The 20,430-nt window shown below is 42.8% G+C and overlaps 2 protein-coding genes across 2 annotated transcripts; both read left to right on the forward strand.

The window, feature by feature from the left end:
- The first annotated feature begins 2,078 nt into the window (after nucleotides 1-2,078).
- On the forward strand, nucleotides 2,079-5,499 carry LOC133534097 (uncharacterized). Its single transcript, XM_061873186.1, has 2 exons — nucleotides 2,079-4,015; nucleotides 5,301-5,499. Exons 1-2 carry the CDS (start codon nucleotides 2,079-2,081, stop codon nucleotides 5,497-5,499), a joined length of 2,136 nt encoding a protein of 711 aa, XP_061729170.1.
- A 1,871-nt stretch (nucleotides 5,500-7,370) lies between these two features.
- LOC133534098 (uncharacterized) lies at nucleotides 7,371-13,493 on the forward strand. Its single transcript, XM_061873187.1, has 3 exons — nucleotides 7,371-8,882; nucleotides 8,974-12,478; nucleotides 13,426-13,493. The coding sequence occupies exons 1-3, from the start codon at nucleotides 7,371-7,373 to the stop codon at nucleotides 13,491-13,493; spliced, it is 5,085 nt and encodes a 1,694-aa protein (XP_061729171.1).
- The last annotated feature ends 6,937 nt before the right edge of the window (nucleotides 13,494-20,430 follow it).

Genomic DNA, 20,430 nt, shown 5'->3' on the forward strand with positions numbered 1-20,430 from the left:
ACGAGATTGAAAAGCTTGATTATAATTGTATACACTAATTTTTCTACGAGTCATCTAAAATAATATTTTTTTTAACTATAAAACCTAAATAATTAATGAAACTTCAGAAGCATCTCAGTAGACAAAGATGTAGTATAAAAGACATAAACGCGCAAAATCCGCCGCCCGCCCGTCCCCCGTTTAGTTTTTTCCATGGGAGCGCGGCGGTATATAATTGGTCAAAAAAATATAGTTGACTACAGTGTATCGAAATGAATATTATAGTTGAGTTGGAAACCCATACATGGAAAGTAAGTAATTATAGTTTGGTATACAACATTTTAATTCAACCATTACAGTTGACAAGTAGAAAATGTACTATAATTAAAACGGAATATGATCAAAGTGACCCATTTACATTATTACAAGCTTTTATATAACTTCTATCTTTGTTGCTTGCTTTGTATGTATGGTCTGGAATCTTGCAAGTTAAATTTGACCCACTTCCCGATTTCCATTAAGCTGAAAGTTTGCTTACATATGTAAGTCGGGTGACAATGCAATATTATGGTACCATCAAGCTGATCCGATGATGGAGACAGTAGGTAGCCATAGGAACTCTAGGCCAAAAGGTATGGTAGCCATAGGTATGGGCATTGTGAATTTCATCTTGCTTTGTGTGGTAGGGCACAGCCAGTGGATGTCATTCCAGATCTAGAGCAGAGCCCAACTGGGGAAGTACCTCCACCTTACAGAAAACCGCAGCCAAATAACACTAGACCCTACTCATAGTGTTGTGTTCCTGCCTGTAAGTAAGGTCGCCAGAGCTCAACGAGGGGTTTAGGGTCGGCAACGCGCATGTAATTCCTCTGGAGTTGCAGGCGTACATAGGCTACGGAGACTGCTTACCATCAGGCGGCCCGTATGCTTGTTTGCCACCGACGCAGTATAAAAAAAAACAAGACAATAGCTATTCGCGGGCTTTGCTTCCGCAACTCGACGTCCTATTTCGTGTCGTACTGTTCGTGGAATGCTTTTATTGCAATACTTATCTGTCACGTATGTACCAGGTGGACCCTAAGCTCGCGGACCTGTACTCGCTGTTCCCGCGGCCGTGCGTGTGGTCGCTGGTGGACGGCGTGTGCGGCGACGCGCTGGCGCCGCGCGCGCCCGCGCCGCCCGCCGACGCGGCGGCGCCGCGCACCGACGCGCCGTGCGCGCCCGCCACCGCGCTTGTGAAATCGTGAAATACATAATTCGAATCCAATATTTTTGAGGAAGGCTCCGACCACAATTGCCAGTTTGAAGGTCGCCAAACGTCCTTTTTGCACAAATCTCGATGTGTGTATCTCGATGTACAGTCAGCGTCAAATACTTCGTAGCAGTCAAAGTGGCCAAATATTATACAGCAGTGAGAAGCAACGCGGCGTTACCGCTTGCTTATACAGTCAGCGTCAAATACTTTGTAGCAACCAAAGTAGCCAAATAGTTCGGTACACCATATATTTAGTATGGTGTGCCGAACTATTTGGCCACTTTGACTGCTACAAAGTATTTGACGCTGACTGTACATGTGCCGATTCAACAGCTTTCTATCGCTTCGTATACTGACTGTTATTTTGTTACTGTGTAAGCGATTATTTTACAAACTTCTGTCACTTTTTATAACTAATAAAAGGTGTTTCTACCGCTTTTTCACTGAAAAAAATAGATAGCCTAACTGGTTTTGTAACTTTACTAAATAACTAAACTACGGTTATAAGAAAATAAACTTTGCATAAATTTACAAACTTATTTTGTAGTGTATACCCAGTACCTGAACACTGATAGCCAAACTGACCAAACCTAACCAAACCGACATATGCCTCCAAGCTATAAAAAGTGAACCAGAACTCTTCCTGAAGTTCTACAATAAGTGCCTCGAATGCCACCACTTTCCGACAGACTGGAAAAAAGCCACCGTTGTGGTGTTGAGGAAACCGGGCAAAGAAAACTACAAAATTCCGAAATCTTATAGACCCATTGGACTTCTCTCGATCCTCGGAAAAACTCTGGAGAAGATGTTAGTGGCCCGCCTCAGGTTTCATCTGTTACCAAGGATGAGTACACGACAGTTCGGATTCATGCCCCAGAGGAGCACCGAAGACTCCCTCTACAGACTTATGCAACACATTTACCAGAAATTAAATCAAAAGAAGATAGTCACAATCATCTCGTTGGACATAGAGGGAGCCTTCGATAGCGCCTGGTGGCCAGCGATTAGAGTCCGACTGGCGGAAGAAAAGTGTCCACTAAACCTGAGGAGGATTTTAGACAGCTATCTAAAAGAAAGGGAGGTAGAGTTGAGATATGCGGGAGCAGAGGTCACAAAAGGAACCAACAAAGGATGTGTTCAAGGATCCATTGGAGGACCAATCCTCTGGAACCTCTTGCTGGACCCCCTTCTTCAGAGTTTGGAAGGAAAAGGAGTTTTTTGTCAGGCATTTGCAGACGACGTAGTGTTGGTACATGATGGCAAGACGGCTTTGGAGGTGGAGAGGAGTGCCAATTTAGCTCTCGAACATGTTCGGGAGTGGGGAGTCAAAAATAAGCTCAAATTTGCGCCACAAAAAACAAACGCGATGATAATAACAAGGAAACTGAAATACGATTCCCCTTGCCTGAACATGGGCGGGACCAACATTGGCATATCCAAAGAAATAAAACTGTTAGGCGTCACCATAGACGAAAAACTAACTTTTAACACTCACGTCGCAAATGTCTGCAAAAAAGCCACTGGTGTGTACAAACAGTTGTCTAAAGCAGCCAGAGTGGGATGGGGCTTAAATCCTGAAGTAATTAGAATAATATATGTAGCCACCATCGAGCCCATACTGCTTTATGCTGCCAGCGTCTGGGCGCCGGCAGCGGAAAAGCTGATGGTGCGAAAGCATTTGGACGTAGTGCAGCGAGGAGTAGCCCAGAAGCTCTGCAGAGCGTACAGAACGGTGTCATTAAACTCTGCACTGGTGCTGGCCGGGATTCTCCCCCTCGACCTCCGAGTCCGAGAGGCGGCCGCATTATACGAAGCCAAGAGGGGAGTGCCCCGGCCATCGCTAGGGGATAGAGAGGTCGAAACAATGGCCCCAGCTATAGAGGCACCTCATCCCGCAGACCAAACCACGCTGTCATTTATCAGTCTGACAGACCAGGAGCAGGTGAACAACAACAGTGAACAGGAAATCCGCATTTTCACTGACGGGAGCAAGATTGGGGGCAAGGTCGGAGCTGCAATTTCAATATGGAATAGCGAAGCAGAGATAAAAGCCCTCAAACTAGCTTTACCAGAATACTGCACTGTCTATCAGGCTGAGTTGCTGGCAATCTGCAGAGCGACGAGGGTGATCCTTAGTCGTAGTGAGTCAACTTTTGGAATCTTTAGCGATTCAACGGCCGCTCTCCAAACAGTCACCAACTACCGTTGCCTCCACCCCCTAGCCGTAGAAACTAGAGAGAACATAAGATCCATATCTCATCAGAACAAGATTATCACTCTGTTCTGGATTAAAGCTCACGCGGGGTTGGAGGGCAACGAGAGAGCAGACCAATTGGCCAAATCAGCCGCTACGGGCTCCAAGAAGAGGCCGGAATACGACCTGTGCCCGATTTCATACGTCAAGCGTGACATCCGGATGTTAACGCTTGACGAGTGGAATCGTAGGTACACGACCGGCTGTACTGCATCCATCACCAAACTGTTCTTCCCGGACGCAATAGCGGCCTACAGGACAGTCCGCAAATTACAAATCGATAGCGTCACTACACAGATCTTCACGGGGCACGGTGGGTTCTCCGATTACTTGAACCGCTTCAAATGCAAGGACAACCCATCGTGCATCTGCGATAGTGAACGTATGGAAACGGTCCCCCACATATTGCTGGAGTGTCCTGTATATGGCCTCGAAAGATTAAATTTAGAATATGAATTGAATATGGAAATCTCACTGGAAAATATAAGTAAAATAATGGAGGGCAGAAATAGAGATAAGTTCTTACAGTACTGCAAATGTATAGCAAAACGTGTAATAGAAAATAATAAAACTAGATAGTAAAATATGTTATCGTAATATTTGAATATATTATAAGTTAGCATATACAAAATTGTAATTTTAAAATATATAAGTAAATAAAAATACTGTAAAATGTGAAAGTCAACTCAAAACAATAAAAGAAATGTGTAATCCCTTTTATTTACCCGTGTTACAACTAAATACTTAAATACAGAACACAAAAATACGAAAGGAGTAGGACACAGTAGTTGGGCATCCCACCCAAATCAAGAAACAAAAGATATGAAGGATGAGAGAAAGACATTGTATGAAGGATAAAAGTACGAGAGGCATAAATGCGAGAAATGGTATGAAAGAGTATTCCCGTAAAAATAGGCTCCGATCATGTTGGAGGAGGATTGAAAAAAAAAAAAAAAAAAAAAAAAAAAAAAAAAAAAAAAAAAAAAAAAAAAAAAAAAAAAAAAAAAAAAAAAAACCTAACCTAACCTAACCCCGCCGTGTGGTGCCGGCGTTAGAATAGCACCACCCCATCTCGTCCCGTGGGTGTCGTAAAAGGCGACTAAGGGAAAACCGACGGATGGGCAGCAGCGTCCGTCGAGTATTGTCATCAACACCTACTGCGGTCCCAACTCGCACATCCAACTCAAAACATAATAAAACAAACCCCCCATCTTAAAATCAAACACCCACCATCTTTAACTCAACATGTAAATCAACCGACCATAAAACTACTCGCATCTTAAAATAAAAATAACCCCCCATCTTAAATCAAAACTCTCATCTTCACAAAATTCAACCAGGAACCATGGCCGCCCGTATTTGACGCGGGGACCATGGGTCCATCTAAATCACAACAATAAAGCCGGGTCTTCAACTCGAGCATCATCATCGCTTCTGACTGATGGTGATGCCGGACCCGGCATCGCATAAAACAAACCAGCTTTTCGCATATGTCACCACGGACACAGGGTCGCCCGTATCATTAGCGAGGGCCCTGTGTCTTCAAATGACACTATAAAACCTTTAAAAAAAAAAAAAAAAACCTAACCTAACCTAACCTAACCTAACCAGTCACGTGCCACCCTGCGTCGTAGCGACATCGTTTTCTTTGAGCTCCGCAGTAAAAAATTCGTGGACGTGGCAATTCTCGTCGTATCGAGATCAAACAAGTGTTGTTGTGTGCGGGACAGTGAGTGCCATCTATTGGATTACAGTGTGTGAAGGTGTGACCTCGGGAAAAACCGCTAAGTGCTAAAAACCGTGTTTTTGGAGGTTAAGTGATCATAAACACCGATACGCTGAGTCACTGGACGCTGATACCGCTACGTGCGATATACCGTTGGAAGCGCCTCAACGAGCCCCGCACGCCGACACCTCACACGTGTCTGGGCGACGTACCGTCGGAGCACAATCCACAGAAAAACAAAAACCACGTGGTGGCGTGGTCGGCGAACCAGCGGCGAGCGGCTAAAACACGCAGCGCAGTTTCAAGCAGTGCACCTTTCCGAGCAAAACGGTATTTAAAACAAAATTTTTGGACATTTATTTTCTGAGATATAGACTTTTTAAAATTCAAAATTCAACCTTAAATACAGCAAAATCTTCAGTCAGACCATATACTTTTTGGAGTGAAATCCTGTGCGCGCTAGCTGGTACAACAGACTTGTAAAGTGTGAAAACTTTGTGGACAAAAGTAGTTAGAAAAATTTTGATTTTTCGAAAAATTTCGAAAAATATCCAATTTGTAAAAATTTTGTATGAGACTAATTTAGATTATTATTGTGTATTATAGCTGTGTATTTTGTGTTAATTTTACAATTTTTTGTGTATTTTTACGTCAAGGGGTACCGAAGTTATCGAATTTTAACCTATTTTTGGCCATATATTCTAAATTAATATAAAATATCACTTTTTCTCACTAAAATTAGCTTCAGAACTGCCATCCCACATCGGGAAACCCAAAACGCGGACCCCGTATCTTTTAATTTGGCCAGATACCAGAAAAACGCCATTTTGTTTTTTCTGGTATCAAATTTCAAATTGCAAATACTCGGCAACCGCTTGACGTAAAAAAGTCGGATTTTCACCTAAGACAGTGTTTTTTGAGCAGAAACCAGTATTTTCAGGTTTCAGGTGAATATCTTGACAAAAATTTCTAGGGGTCGAGACCACTCCTAAATTATAGAGGAGATAAGACGAGAGGCGGGGAAGAAAACCCGAACCTCCTCCGACCAGCGGTTCTCGAGATATCGGCCCTCAAACATTGCGTTTGACAGTTCGGCGGCCATCTTGCCAAATTTCAAGTCGCAATATCTCGACAACCCAAGGGCCTAGAGGCTCGCGGTTTCTTCCCTGAAGAAAAGAGTAGGTCTATCTACCGCCTTCGACCCATTTCGGGAATTTTCAGGCGATTTTCAGTCTGAAAATTTCTGAAAAATTTCAAAGCCTGAAAGTGGTCTCAGCCGATAGATTAGGTTAAGTTCAGATAAGCCGTCGAAAATCCGGGCTTTCTACGACCCCAGGAACGGAAGATATCAGCGGTCAAAGTTGAACTTTGACAGTCCTCGCCGCCATTTTGAAAAAATTTAAACCGAGATATCTCCCAAACGGTAGGTCGTAGAGAGCTGGGGTTTTCTTCTAGGAAATCAGCGGGCACTACTCCAGGCGAGGAGAAACGTTTCAGACGTTTTCAGGAGTTTTCAGGAAACTGAAAATCTGAATTTCCCGCCTGAAAGTGCTCCCATTAGATAGAGCTAGTCGAGCCCAGAAAAACGAGCCCAAGCGCGGACCTGTAGGGCCAACGGATCCGGAGTTACAGACAGATACCCAATCTAGAAACCGGTTTCGGCAACGAAACCAAAAACTTCAAGCCCTTGTAGCTCCGGAACCAGAAGGAACAGCGGGGCCGTGTTTGGTATCGTTGGAAAGGGCTCGAGGAGAGCTATCTACTGGATATAATAATTCGGCTCTACATAGAGTCTAAAAATTTTTTTGCTACATGCGAGTGACCCTTTAGATATAAGTGATTGCTGTATCTATATACAGTGTTTTAGGCATTAGTCTGATAAGTAGAGTCCGCGACTCTACATTTGTACCGTTATAATATTGACTCTACACTTTAGAATAAAATTATTGTGTTTCTATTTCTCTTGTTTTACAACTCTTCTCCATAACCTGACGGCGAATACGAGCGCCAGAGCGCCACCTCCCCTTTACAGAGGCGGCAAACTTTTTGTTTCGTGACTGCATAGGCAATTTTCTGTGTGTTATTTCAGCTCTACTTTATTTGACACTGAAACCCCCCCTTTACAGGGGCTTAGGTATAGTATTACGCCCAACTCGATGTATAGGACCCCCATCAAGAACGTAGCTTCGGAGATGTCGCCCACGAAGCCGGAAAAAACCGACCTGCGACCGTCAGTTAGAAAAAGCATCGGGGAATGGGAACTGGGTAAGACCTTCCACCTATCACCAAACCCAGCGCCGGCGGGGACCGCGGGTGCTGACATTACATTGGAGCCAGCCCTCGCGGCCCCCACGGTGTTAACCGTGGAAGCCGACGCTACGCAAACACAGGCCGGCCCGTCGAAGACCGAAACAAAACAACAACAAGTAAAAGCTGGGAACGCGGAATCCGCAGAGACAGCACGGGCCGGCCCTTCACGCCAAAACACAATTATTATATCGCCGGCGAAAAAGACGCCCACTGCACCTGCAAAAAAGGTCTACGCAAGCAGATCGATAGAGGCACGAGTCCTCCACGACAAGGCGACCGCGAGCATAAAAGAGGGAAGAAACGTTAAAACCTCCATAAAAAACGATGTCCTGGAGGCCCTGGACAGGCTTTACCAATTGGTAAAGGAAGCGGATGCCGAGTCAAGAAAGGAGAGGCTCGGAGCCAACAGGGAGGTGCCTAAGGGAAAGAAAGAGGCCACTAAAAACTTGGCCCCAACGGACACCGACACCTTCCTGGCAAAACTAGAGGAGCAAACTAGGCTTATAGAGGAAAGCAGCAGGAAAATGGACGAGCTGAAGGCCTCGATGGAGACCCAACGGGAGACCCTCTCGAGTATGGCAACGACCGCCACATACGCAAGCGTAGCGGCGGCGGCGCCCTCAAACGTAACACAGGGTGCAGGATCTACCTCAAGGAGAGGCACCCTGCACTCAGTGGTCGTAACCTCGAAGGACGAAACCGAAACGGGAGACGAGGTCCTCGGCAAGATCAGGGAAGCAGTGGACGCTAAGGAGGGGTGGATCAAGGTGGAGAGGGTACGGAAAGCGAAGGATAGGAAAATCATAATGGGTTTGGCAACTAGAGAGGAAAGGGATAAGATAAAAGATAGGCTGACGAAAGAGGGAACAAATCTTGTCGTTGAGGATGCGAAAAATAAGGACCCGCTCCTGGTCCTTAGGAGTGTCCTCACTATAAACTCCGACGAGGACATAGTGAGGGCCCTAAGAAACCAGAATAAGGGGATTTTCCGCGACCTCAAGGACGAAGAAGACAGGGTGGAAATTAAATATAGAAGGAGAACGCGGAACCCACATACTGGCCACGTTGTGGCCTGTGTCTCTCCCGCTATATGGCAGAGGGCAACGGAGGTGGGAACCGTCCATGTGGACCTCCAACGCGTAAGAGTCGAAGACCAGACGCCGCTGGTGCAGTGCACACGCTGCCTGGGCTACGGCCACGGAAAGCGATACTGCACCGCGACCGCGGACTTATGCAGTCACTGCGGCGGTCCCCACCTACGCTCCGAGTGTGCTGAGTGGCTCGCGAAGGTCCCGCCGAACTGCCGGAACTGTGTAAAGGCCGGACTGGAGGACACGGAACACAATGCGTTCAGTCTGGTCTGCCCAACGCGTAAAAGATGGGACGAGATAGCAAGGTCGAGCGTTGCATATTGCTAAAGGCGCCCTTGGCAACCCAATACTTTACCAGATTGCACAAGCTAACCTGCAGCGAAAGAAACTTGCCACCGAAGAGCTCTATGCGGAGGCGAAGCAGCGAGGTATCGCTGTCGCGCTTATGCAGGAACCATATGTGGGAGGGGCAAAAGTGACAAGAAGCTACGGAGGAGTACGGATCTTCCAGGGCACTGGCGCGGGGGAGGGAACGGTAAAGGCTGCGATCGCCGTTTTCGACGATAACATTAAAGTAACACAATACCCGAAACTTACCACCGATAACGTAGTAGCAGTAAGCATCCAAACCAGTGCCTGGGAAGTAGTACTTGTTTCCCTGTACCTAGAACCGGACCAACCCATGGAACCCCACCTTGAGCAACTTGAGAAAGTTGCAAAAGAACTAAAACCACAGAGGTGGATAATAGGCGGAGACTTTAACGCGAAAAGCACCTGGTGGGGTAGCCCTATAGTTGATGCCAGGGGGGAACAGTTGGCCACTGTACTGGATGAGCTTGGCCTGAACATACTCAACAGAGGGGATACTCCAACTTTCGACACCGTTAGGGGTGGCATACACTACTCAAGCTATGTTGATGTAACGGCCTGTTCCATCGACATGCTTGACCTGGTAGACGACTGGAGAGTTGATCAGGGGCTAACAAGCTCGGACCACAACGGCATTCTATTTAAAGTCAAGTGGACAAAACTGGTTGGCATAACGGTACACAGGACCACAAGGAAATTCAACACTAAAAAAGCCAATTGGTCTGAGTTTCATGGAAAACTCAGAAAATTGATGCAAGATCACAAATTAGTAAAGTCCGAAATAGAAAGCTTAAATAACAATATAAAAATAGAGAAAGTAGTAACAGAGTTCAATGCCGTAATAGAAGAAGCCTGTGTATCGTCCATGCCTAAAAAGAAAGTTAAACAGCAACTAACACTGCCGTGGTGGTCCGAGGAACTTGCCAAAATGAAAAAAGGGGTTGCTACCAGAAAGCGCAGGGTGGGGTGTGCTGCCCCTGTTCGGAGGTCGAAAGTAATAGAAGAGTACGTGCAATACAAGGAGGAGTATGAACGGGCTGCCGCCAAAGCGCAAGTGGACAGCTGGAAAGAGTTCTGCCATAAACAAACCAGGGAGGGGGTCTGGGAGGGCATCTACCGGGTAATCGGAAGGACCGCACGCAGGGAAGAGGACTCACCGCTAGAGAAAGATGGAGTAGTGCTTGACGCGATGGGTTCAGTACGCCTGATTGCGGAAACGTTCTACCCCAAGGACTGCACCACTAACGATAATGATTACCATCGTCAGGTGAGGGATAGAGCCGACATTGTGAACGAGGGGGAGCAAGATAATTCTTGTGAACCCTCGTTCACAATGGCGGAACTGATGCGTGCGTACGACTCCTTTAATCCAAAAAAGGCTCCGGGGGAGGACGGCTTTACCTCTGACATTTGCCAACACGCCATAGAGACCGACCCAGAAATGTTCCTTGCACTGTTGAACAAGTGTCTAAGTCGAGGATACTTCGCTGGAGCTTGGAAATCCGCAACGGTGGTGGTCCTCCGAAAGCCAGGTAGAGGAGACTATGCAACACCCAAATCGTACCGGCCAATAGGACTGCTCCCGATAATGGGAAAAATGTACGAAAAGATGGTGGTGAACAGGCTGAAGTTTCATCTATTGCCTCAAATGAGTGATCGTCAATATGGGTTTATGCCACAACGCAGCACCGAGGACTCCCTTTATGTCCTAATGAAATACGTACGAAAGAAATTAGACTTGAAAAAGATTGTAACTTTGATATCACTGGATATAGAGGGGGCCTTCGATGGTGCTTGGTGGCCGGCAATAAGGACCCGGTTAGCGGACGAAAATTGCCCTGTCAAACTGAGACGCGTGATCGACAGCTACCTCACAGATCGAAGAGTAACAGTTAGATACGCGGGAGAGCAATTCAGACTGGAAACCACCAAGGGATGCGTACAGGGATCGATAGCTGGCCCCATCCTGTGGAACCTGCTCCTGGACCCGTTACTAAAAAGCTACTCGCAAAGGGGCGACTACTGCCAGGCATTCGCAGATGATGTTGTGCTTGTCGTTGATGGTGATACAGCCCTGGAAATAGAAATGCGCGCTAACGCTGCACTCGACCATGCTCGGGAGTGGGGTGTCAGAAATAAGCTTCGATTCGCACCTCATAAGACTAATGCTATGGTTATTACACGGAAGCTTAAATATGACACCCCTCGTCTGAGTATGGGCGGAACCAGCATCAACATGGTAAAAGAAATGAAAGTACTTGGTGTAACCATTGACGACAAGCTGACATTTAATAGCCATGTCTCGAATGTCTGCAGGAAAGCAATAGCTGTCTACAAACAGCTATCTAGGGCTGCAAAAACAGACTGGGGACTCCATCCTGAAGTCATAAAAACAATATATGTGGCAACTGTAGAGCCCATTATTCTGTATGCCGCCAGTGTTTGGGCGATGGCTGCAAACAAGTTGGGTGTCCAAAGGCAGCTGGCAGTGGTGCAACGCGGAATGGCGCAAAAAATTTGTAAGGCGTACCGCACCGTTTCCCTCAACTCGGCGCTGGTCCTGTCGGGGATGCTCCCTCTTGACCTCCGAGTGCGAGAGGCGGCTTCGCTGTACGAAGCCAAGAAGGGAGAGTCTCTACCTGCCCTATGGCCTGGAGATAGAGAGGTGGAACAAATGGCATCCGCAACTAAAATGCCCCATCCCGCGGATCGCGAAGAGTTGAGGGTGGTTCGCCTGGTGAACCAAGACGATGTGGACTCGAACAGCGAGTTCGACGTACGGATATTCACCGATGGCAGCAAGTTTGAGGGCGGGGTTGGAGCCTCACTTTCTATCTGGAAGGGAGAAACCGAATTCAAGGCCCACAAGCTTGCTCTATCGAGATACTGCACGGTTTACCAGGCGGAGCTCCTTGCTCTATGCAAGGCCACTAGGGAAGCGAAAAAGTATAATGAGAAATCGTATGGAGTCTACAGCGATTCCATGGCGGCCCTCCAAACAATACAAAACCACAGTTGCCTTCACCCCCTTGCCGTAGAGGCCAGAGAGAACTTAAAATCCATGTCTCTCCAGGGTAAAGTAGTTACTCTACACTGGATTAAAGCTCACGCAGGGTTAGAGGGCAACGAGCGGGCAGATGAGTTGGCAAAAGGAGCAGCTGTAGGCTCCAAACGAAAGCCAGACTACGACCATTGCCCGGTCTCGTTCGTCAAGCGTAGCATCCGCATGTCGACGCTTGACGAATGGAACCGGAGGTATAAGTCTGGAGAAACGGCTTCCATCACGAAGTTATTCTTCCCAGATGCAGTGGCGGCATACAGAGTGACGAGGAAATCAGCGCCAAACAACCTAAAGACGCAGTTGATGACGGGACACGGTGGATTCTCTGAGTACTTGAACCGCTTCAAGTGTAAGGAGAGTCCATCGTGTGTCTGTGACAACAATAAACAAGAAACGGTGCCACATGTAATATTCGAGTGTCCTGTTCATGAATGTGAGCGCTTTGACCTAGAACAAAAAATTAAAACTAGCATAACCATCGACAACCTGCAAAATATAATGGCTAGTGCGGAAATGAACACATTTATAGAGTTTTGCTTAAAAATTGTGAGGAGAGTTGTAAAACGGAATAAAACTAGATAGAAATATATGTTTTTAAAATATAGTAAATATATTTAAGAAAAACATAAATAAGCTCAGTAGGAATAAATAATTATAAAGGTAAAACAGCTAAACTCGCATGTCAATAGAAACGCACTATTGTATTGTATAAAAGTAGTTATAAATAGAAATAATTAATGTACGAAATAGATATAAGCATGTAATTATATAAACTGTATGTAAAGCGCTATTCAGAAATAAATTCTGCCCTGTTTTCCTTTATTTTCCCGAAAAAGTAGTACTAAATAAGCTGATAGGTGGGACCCTACCCACACATGGAACGAAAGAGATGAATGAAAGAAAGATCAGTATGAAGCATGTAAGTACGAGAGGCATACAAGCGGGAACTGGTATGAAAGTATAAATAGCTAGGAAAAGTCTCCGATAATGTTGGAGGAGCAGAGAAAAAAAAAAAAAAAAAAAAAAAAAAAAAAAAAAAAAAAAAAAAAAAAAAAAAAAAAAACCTAACCTAACCTCGCCGTGTGGTGCCGGCGTTTAGAATAGCACCACCCCATCTCGTCCCGTGGGTGTCGTAAAAGGCGACTAAGGGAACACCGATGGATGGGCAGCAGCATCCGTCGAGAATTTCTATCAACAGCTACTGCGGTCCCCTTTCGTATATCCAACAAAAATCAAATCAAACAATCATACTAAACAAATTTACAATCAAACCTTCATTTAACAACAAGAATAATTTCAACAACACAAGTTCAAAAATCGCAACACAATCTAACTATCGCAAATTTCAATACAAATCATTATCTAACAAATCTCAACCAGGGCCCATGGTCGCCCGTACTCAATGCGGGGACCATGGGTCCAACAACAAAGCTCAATCACAAGAATAACGCCGGGTCTCTAAACTGAGCATCACCATTGTTTTTGACTGATGGTGATGCCGGACCCGGCACCGCATAAATCATACAAACATCTCAAAAATGTCATCTCGGGCACAGGGTCGTATAAATACAAATTTAAAGCATTAGGTATCTGGTTTTGAAATGTTAACATTTATAGCATTTTATAACAAAATACACTGGCAATAATTATTGGAGATGCCTACTTTTAGACGACTTCAAACTGTATTTTTCAAATTATTTTCAATAATGTTAATATCCAGAGAGGAAAATGAGGACTATTTTTGTACAAAAAGGCATTACTTTCGTCTTAATGTAAAAAATAAAGTTCCCAATTTTCACGGAAAACTTTTCTGGTATTAGAATCTAAAAAGATCTTGATTGTGACCGAAAATAATATAAAAAATCCAAAATATAAAATGCAAGTTGGGGGTACAACTTAAAACAGAAAGTTCAACCAGGTGCAAACTGCATATACACTAGGAATTCATTATAATATGTCCATGCAGTTGTGGCTCGTTGTACCTAAGTATGAAGACATTCAGTGCCAGCGCGAGCTACGCGCTATGAGCGTAGCCGATAACACGGGAAAACCTATGTAGCGAAAATCGCCTAAGAACAGGGGGCTTACCGCGAAAACCGAAATTCGCAAATTGCGGGGATCTTTCTCTTTTACTCTTACTAAGACGGAATTAGAGTGACAGAGAAAAATGCCCGCAATTGACGAACTTCGATTTTCCCGGTAGGAGCCCAGACATAGATGGCTTGAATGGCGGCACTGAATGTGAATGTTTTAAAGCCTGACCAGTAATATATGTTCACGCGCCATATTGTGGAATTTCATTGGAACTAAATTTTTCATAGTCAATATACAATATATTCTTTATACAAATATGTCTAGCAACAAGCACTTTTAAATTGTAAAACAATTTGAATACCCTAGAACCTAAATGGTCGCGTACTGTGCGGTTTAAGAGGAATTTCCTCCCGCGAACGCTTCGGCTGTGGAATGAGCTTCCTGCCGAGGTTTTCCCGAGGGGCTACAGTATGGGGTTCTTCAAAAAAGGAGTGTACAGGTTTTTAAAGGGTCGGCAACGCGCATGTAATGCCTCTGGTGTTGCAGGCGTCCATAGGCTACGGTGACTGCTTACCATCAGGCGGGCCGTATGCTTGTTTGCCACCGTAGTGGTATTAAAAAAAAATCATAAAAAGTGAAATGTCCTCCCTTCCCCCCACACTGAGCACAGCTGATATACTCATGATCGGTTTTCGATTGTGAAATGTTATGCTGCCATAAGTAGCATTGAAATATCCCTCACAATAGTATAAAGAGAATTTTAATCGCATGAGTAGAGCCGAAGCAACTAACAACTTTCGGATCAGCCCTCGTAACTAGGTCTGAAAGCAAATTGTAGAGATATCATTAAGCATTCTGATGTTATTTCATAATTTATCAGCAACAATTAATAAATCCTTATCAAAAGATAACTGAGTTATTGAAAAGATAACGAACTATAAGGTAATTTTGTTTATGAGTAGACCATAAATACTTACTCTACTTTCTAGTCTAGACTCATTAATGATTCTGATGTTCAAATGTTACATTCGCCGACAACTAATGAAAGTAGTATGAGCCCACATTTAATAAGAAATACATATTGTAATTACTTTTCTAGTGATGTGGGTACCCTTAGTTGGCAATTAAAAAAAATTTGAACCTTCCTATTCTCATTTAAAAAATAAATAATACTGATATGTCCGAGCAATGAAACACCGATTTGGACTGTCATGGCGTTTATTGTTAAGAATGTCGGTACCGCGATACAACCGGCTGACGGTTTTATTAATTTAAAACAGCATCTAAACTATCATCTGACGACCGGTTTGGCCTAGTGGGTAGTGACCCTGCCTACGAAGCTGATGGTCCCGGGTTCAAATCCTGGTAAGGGCATGTATTCGTGTGATGAGCATGGATATTTGTTCCTGAGTCATGGGTGTTTTCTATGTATTTAAGTATTTATAAATATTTATATATTATATATATCGTTGTCTAAGTACCCTCAACACAAGCCTTATTGAGCTTACTGTGGGACTTAGTCAATTTGTGTAATAATGTCCTATAATATTTATATTTATATTTATATTTATTTTTTTATAATATTGCGTGCACTAACAGGGTGTCATGAATTGACTAAATTAATTGTACGAGTAACACCTTATTATGTAACTATGTTCATGACTGCAATAAATAAATGAAATGAAATGAAATGAATTAGCCTTTATAGATACACGAGATAATTCAAAGTTTGTACGGAACCCTCGGTGCGCAAATAAAACTAACTCGCACTTGGTAAATGGGTAAAAATGTGGGTAGGTGTGGGTGTTCGCTCGGCTGGCCGTATTCCCCTGCTGGATAACAATTGATGATCCACTGAGCGGAGTATAGGCCAGCCCTCTGGTCACCAGAAGACGCTTTGATAATTTACGCTTTGTTTATATCTAAATAATTTATGGGGTTATTCTGTTTTTTGTATAACCAGCTATTGATTTTAGTCAAACCTGCTCGTTGCATTGCACTAATCTAAATATGAGGTGTAAAACTCCCTGTTAGTATCATTATAAAATTATGAACTTAAGCAACGCTGTGCTACTGGTTGTCATTATTAAATCAAGGCTACTATCAAAGAATATAACGTAGCCTAAATATAAACAAGGCAATCCTAATCCAAAGAAACAAAAGGGTAAATTTCTGCAAATCTTTGGTAGGTATGATAAAGATAATACAGGTAAACAAATTCAACAAAAACACATGTACGGGGCCACGGAAAAAAAAGTACGCAGCTGCAGTACTTATCAGTTTCGGACTTTCGGCACATTAAAGAGTACTGTTTTGTTTCTAGATTGAAGGTAATAATGACATATTATTGTTAGAGTGTTTTATTGTATGACTAACAAGCTAAGCCAACATACCGGGTTTTTTTGTAGATAATAAGTGCAGTTGCACGTGCAGACAAAGATAATAAGATTTGCGAGCGACTTATTAAAATGAAACAAACAATATACATAAGTAGCTGTGGGCTTTACCTTTTGTTCGTGAAGTTGAAAGAAGTGACCGCGATGTTTTGTTTTACAAATTCGTGGTGGCACTAGGCAGTGTGGGCGACTGACCGATGTTGTGCTTGGCGATGATGCAGTTGTTGCCGAGCAGCAGGTGCTCGCCCACGTGCGCGCGCAGCAGCGCCACCTGCGGACCACGCGGTCATTGCCTTCCTAATGCTTCGGAAGGTCTAGCCACATAGCTTAAGGGTAGCATACCATCCGAATCATTTTATAAATCAACACCCCTGGAAACCTCGAAATCGTTCAAATTAGACATCATCCTTGACTTATCACAAATGTCACAAGTATAGAATAGTATCTGTGCTTTATTACGATTGACGATAGATTTAATCTCTATTGGCGAAAGTAAACTAGGTACTTTATCAGCCACGGGTGATGATCCAACGCGATTGAATCAATGGAATAAATAAGGAATTGATTGATTAAAGCCAAACACTATTTCAAACCCCGTAATTAAGCGTTTTAGTTCAGACTGATTGTAACTTTAATGCGACATAATAAAGGCGCCTCGTACCTGGTCGTCGAGGTGGAGCTCGGTGAAGGCGGGGATGTATTTGGCCCACTCTACGAGGATGAGCAGCTGTTGTTTGATGGAGTCGCACACGTCGTTGATCTTCGCTAACTTACGATTGTTGATCTCCGCGTCCGACACGTTGATGGTCTGTAAAAACAAAATTTAACAATTAAATAAGAATAGACAGCTAGTAATTTAAATTCCTCTGAGAGAGTTTCACGTATTTGGGATGGAACAGAATATACCGCCAAAGACTGCCTGGGACAACAATTCCCTAACGTATTATCTTTTCGTTGGTGGTGCAGCTGATTTAAAAAATATTAAGAAGATACCTAAATTAAAAAGATTTCCGTACCCAGTCTTATAGTAAAATCAACGGTAATCGATTCCTCAAAAATTAGCGCTACAGATTACTCCATTGCGAAATGAAGAGGTTTATTTTGTGCAGACGTAGTTTAACACAAAACGGATTTTGGAATTTGGGTGCGATTCTCCTTTTTTTTTCGGTATAAGAGTGTAAGTATAAATAATAGGTTAAACTCAGTGATAAACTCTGTTATGCTTGCCTAGCGGATACTTGATAGAGCTTCTGAAATGTTCACTCCTGATTAACATTTGTGTAAAACTAATAATCCTAGGTGATATTTGTTTAAATAATGTAAATTCTAAGAAATAGAGTACACATTACTTCCATCAAACTAAAGGGAAAGACCCTGATTCCAGACGGAAAACCTGAATTGATAATATTGTTTACCGAATGGATAGGACTTTATCTTTATAGCTTATATAAATATGATTATTCACAGACATATTTTATATATTTGTACACAAATCGTTTTTAAGTGTCTATTGTAATTTCGATTACTGTATTAATATAATACTTTTAACCTAAGTCACCATTACTATAAATATGTAAAATTTTAAAAATAATTACCAACACTCATAAAATCCCATGAGAACTCTATTGAAACTGACATGATTGTGAACTGATTGCGCAACATTAGCTGCACACCTAGCGGAAATTTCTAGAGTCAGACCAAGCTAAGTTGGCAGCGATTTTGATAGCCCAGCCTGTGCAAGTGTTAAGTAGACGCCATAATTTCATAGAAGTATGACATTTAAAATAACACTTGCACAGTATATGCTATCAAAATCGCTGGCAACTTAGCTTGGTCTGACTATACCAATATTGCAAACTTTTTTAATAATATCGATATGAAGAACTCTGGCCAAACTGTGGTAATATTTGTGCATTTTGACTGGTCAATCTAGTCCGCCAGGTGCAATTTGTTATCTGAAATAATAAATAAAACATCCTTCCATGTTTTTCACTAATATGCTTTTTAACACAGTATCTTCTTTTGTTCGTTTCCGAGCTATGCTGTTTCCTGCAGCTTAGCCATGCACAAAAGTTTTGAGACACTCTGCACCTTCGGTTTTATGCTAAACTCTGCTCTTGGTCTTTGCGTAAGCCTAAAAATTATTTAAATTTGGTATCGTCATTAAGAAAAATAGACAGGATAATAACAAATAATAATAATAATTGATCAATATTGTTACTGACTAACGAAAAAAATACATTGTAAATAAAATATGATAGTACATGATCCACGAAGCTACGAGCTCTCAGCGAAAGCGATAGTCGGTAGTGACGCTGCCTAACGAAGCCGGAGGTGACCCATTCGCATCCCGGTAAGGGAATTTAAGTGTATGTTTATTGAGAATATTCATTTGTTACTAAATTATGGATGTTATCTACGTATCTATCTTTATAAGTATGTATAAGATAGACGCTTAGTATCCATAGAAAAATCTGCTTAGTTTGGAGCCAGGCCGATTTATATGAGTCATCATTCGCTTGCCCTTATCCCATTCATTTGGGGTCGGCGCAGCATGTCTTTTCCTTCCATATCTTTCTGTCACCCGTCATAACAGGCCAGAGCACTGTTCAAATTTTTAATTTATTGTTTGTAAAAATGGACATGTAAAAGTGCCCCTGTGGCCTATTTGCTGAATAAATGTTTGATATTTGATATTTGATATTTAGTAAGCGTAAATGAGTGTGACCTATCCTAAGGCCTATATTTATTAGTTTGAACAGTGCTCTGGCCTGTTCAAACTAGTAAATATAGGCCTTAGTAAGCGTAAATGAGTGTGATTGTATGTTGATTATATAGAGCGACATAATCGCTAAGCGATAAAGCTCTCTAATAAAGATTTAAAAAAAAGTACCATTATTTATCCGCTTATAAGCGATTATATTACTTACATATCTCCAGCACCAGCATAAGTTTTGTCAAACTTTCCAACGTTCAAGAAATTTTTGTCTCCTTCATTTTTAAGTCCTCCTTGGATGTGTTTCATAGCCTCCGCTGTATTTAAAAGTAGTTTTTAGTATACGAATGCCAATGTTGATACATAGATTGAAGATAAATATAGTGTATCGAATAAAGTATATCGAAAACAAGATCTCTACTTGAAATAATCCCATACATTGATCAAAGTATTTGTAGGTTTAATAATCCACATAAACTATGTATTATAAGATAAGAATTTAATGGCTCGAATGAATAGGTGTGCACCTCCTCTCTGTCGAAACACCGATTGCAAGTGGCAAAGAAATAAAGTAACCAACATTATTACGACAAACATAATACTATAAGAAAACAATACTTTCCTACTCCTTTGATTTCGTCGGATAAGTAAGCTGCTCCCTCGTCAGCCGGGGCTGTAATCGATGTTTAAAATATTATTATCATAATTTTAACTATAAAACTCCCGTGAGACTCGAGCATGTTAAAATTATTTTCACCTCAGCAGCTCGAACAAGTCTACTGTCGTCACTCCGGGGAGTGTGGAAAGTGCGACTTTCCCCACTCCAGGGAGTGAGACAAGCTTTGGTCATAATAATGATGCCTTTCATTTATGCCACAAAAAACTGCGAGCGATATCGATATATAGGAAAAATACATCTAAAGGAAAACAACATTATTAGGCTTATGCTTTGCCGTGTAGATAAGGTTTAAGGGAGTCAATACTCCATCATTGATAACTTATACTTTAATTTCTGGAGCTGATAATTCCATTTTCAAAATCATTTGTTATTGTGACAGCGCTAATTGGCTTAGGGCTTCTTGCAACATCCTACTAACCCGGAGTTACCCGGGTAAACCTGGAGTTACCATGATTACCTGTACAATTTGACACTGGGTTAAAGGTACCGTTTAACCCCGAGTTAGTCGGATGGTGCAAGTGGTCCTTAGTGGGGCAGAATATTGCGATATAAATTCCGTT

This window comes from Cydia pomonella, unplaced genomic scaffold, assembly GCF_033807575.1.
Source record: "Cydia pomonella isolate Wapato2018A unplaced genomic scaffold, ilCydPomo1 PGA_scaffold_56, whole genome shotgun sequence".
Taxonomy (NCBI): Eukaryota; Metazoa; Arthropoda; class Insecta; order Lepidoptera; family Tortricidae; genus Cydia; species Cydia pomonella.

Excerpts from the sequence above, each read along its gene's own strand:
- LOC133534097 (XM_061873186.1), top strand. The coding sequence starts at position 2,079 with ATGAGTACACGACAGTTCGGATTCATGCCCCAGAGGAGCACCGAAGAC. Across the intron at positions 4,016-5,300 it reads AATAGAGATAAGTTCTTACA|GTTAAGTGATCATAAACACC; the intron begins GTACTGCAAATG and ends GTGTTTTTGGAG.
- LOC133534098 (XM_061873187.1), top strand. The coding sequence starts at position 7,371 with ATGTATAGGACCCCCATCAAGAACGTAGCTTCGGAGATGTCGCCCACG. Across the intron at positions 8,883-8,973 it reads AACACAATGCGTTCAGTCTG|ATTGCACAAGCTAACCTGCA; the intron begins GTCTGCCCAACG and ends ATACTTTACCAG. Across the intron at positions 12,479-13,425 it reads CGAGTGTCCTGTTCATGAAT|GGCCCATGGTCGCCCGTACT; the intron begins GTGAGCGCTTTG and ends AATCTCAACCAG.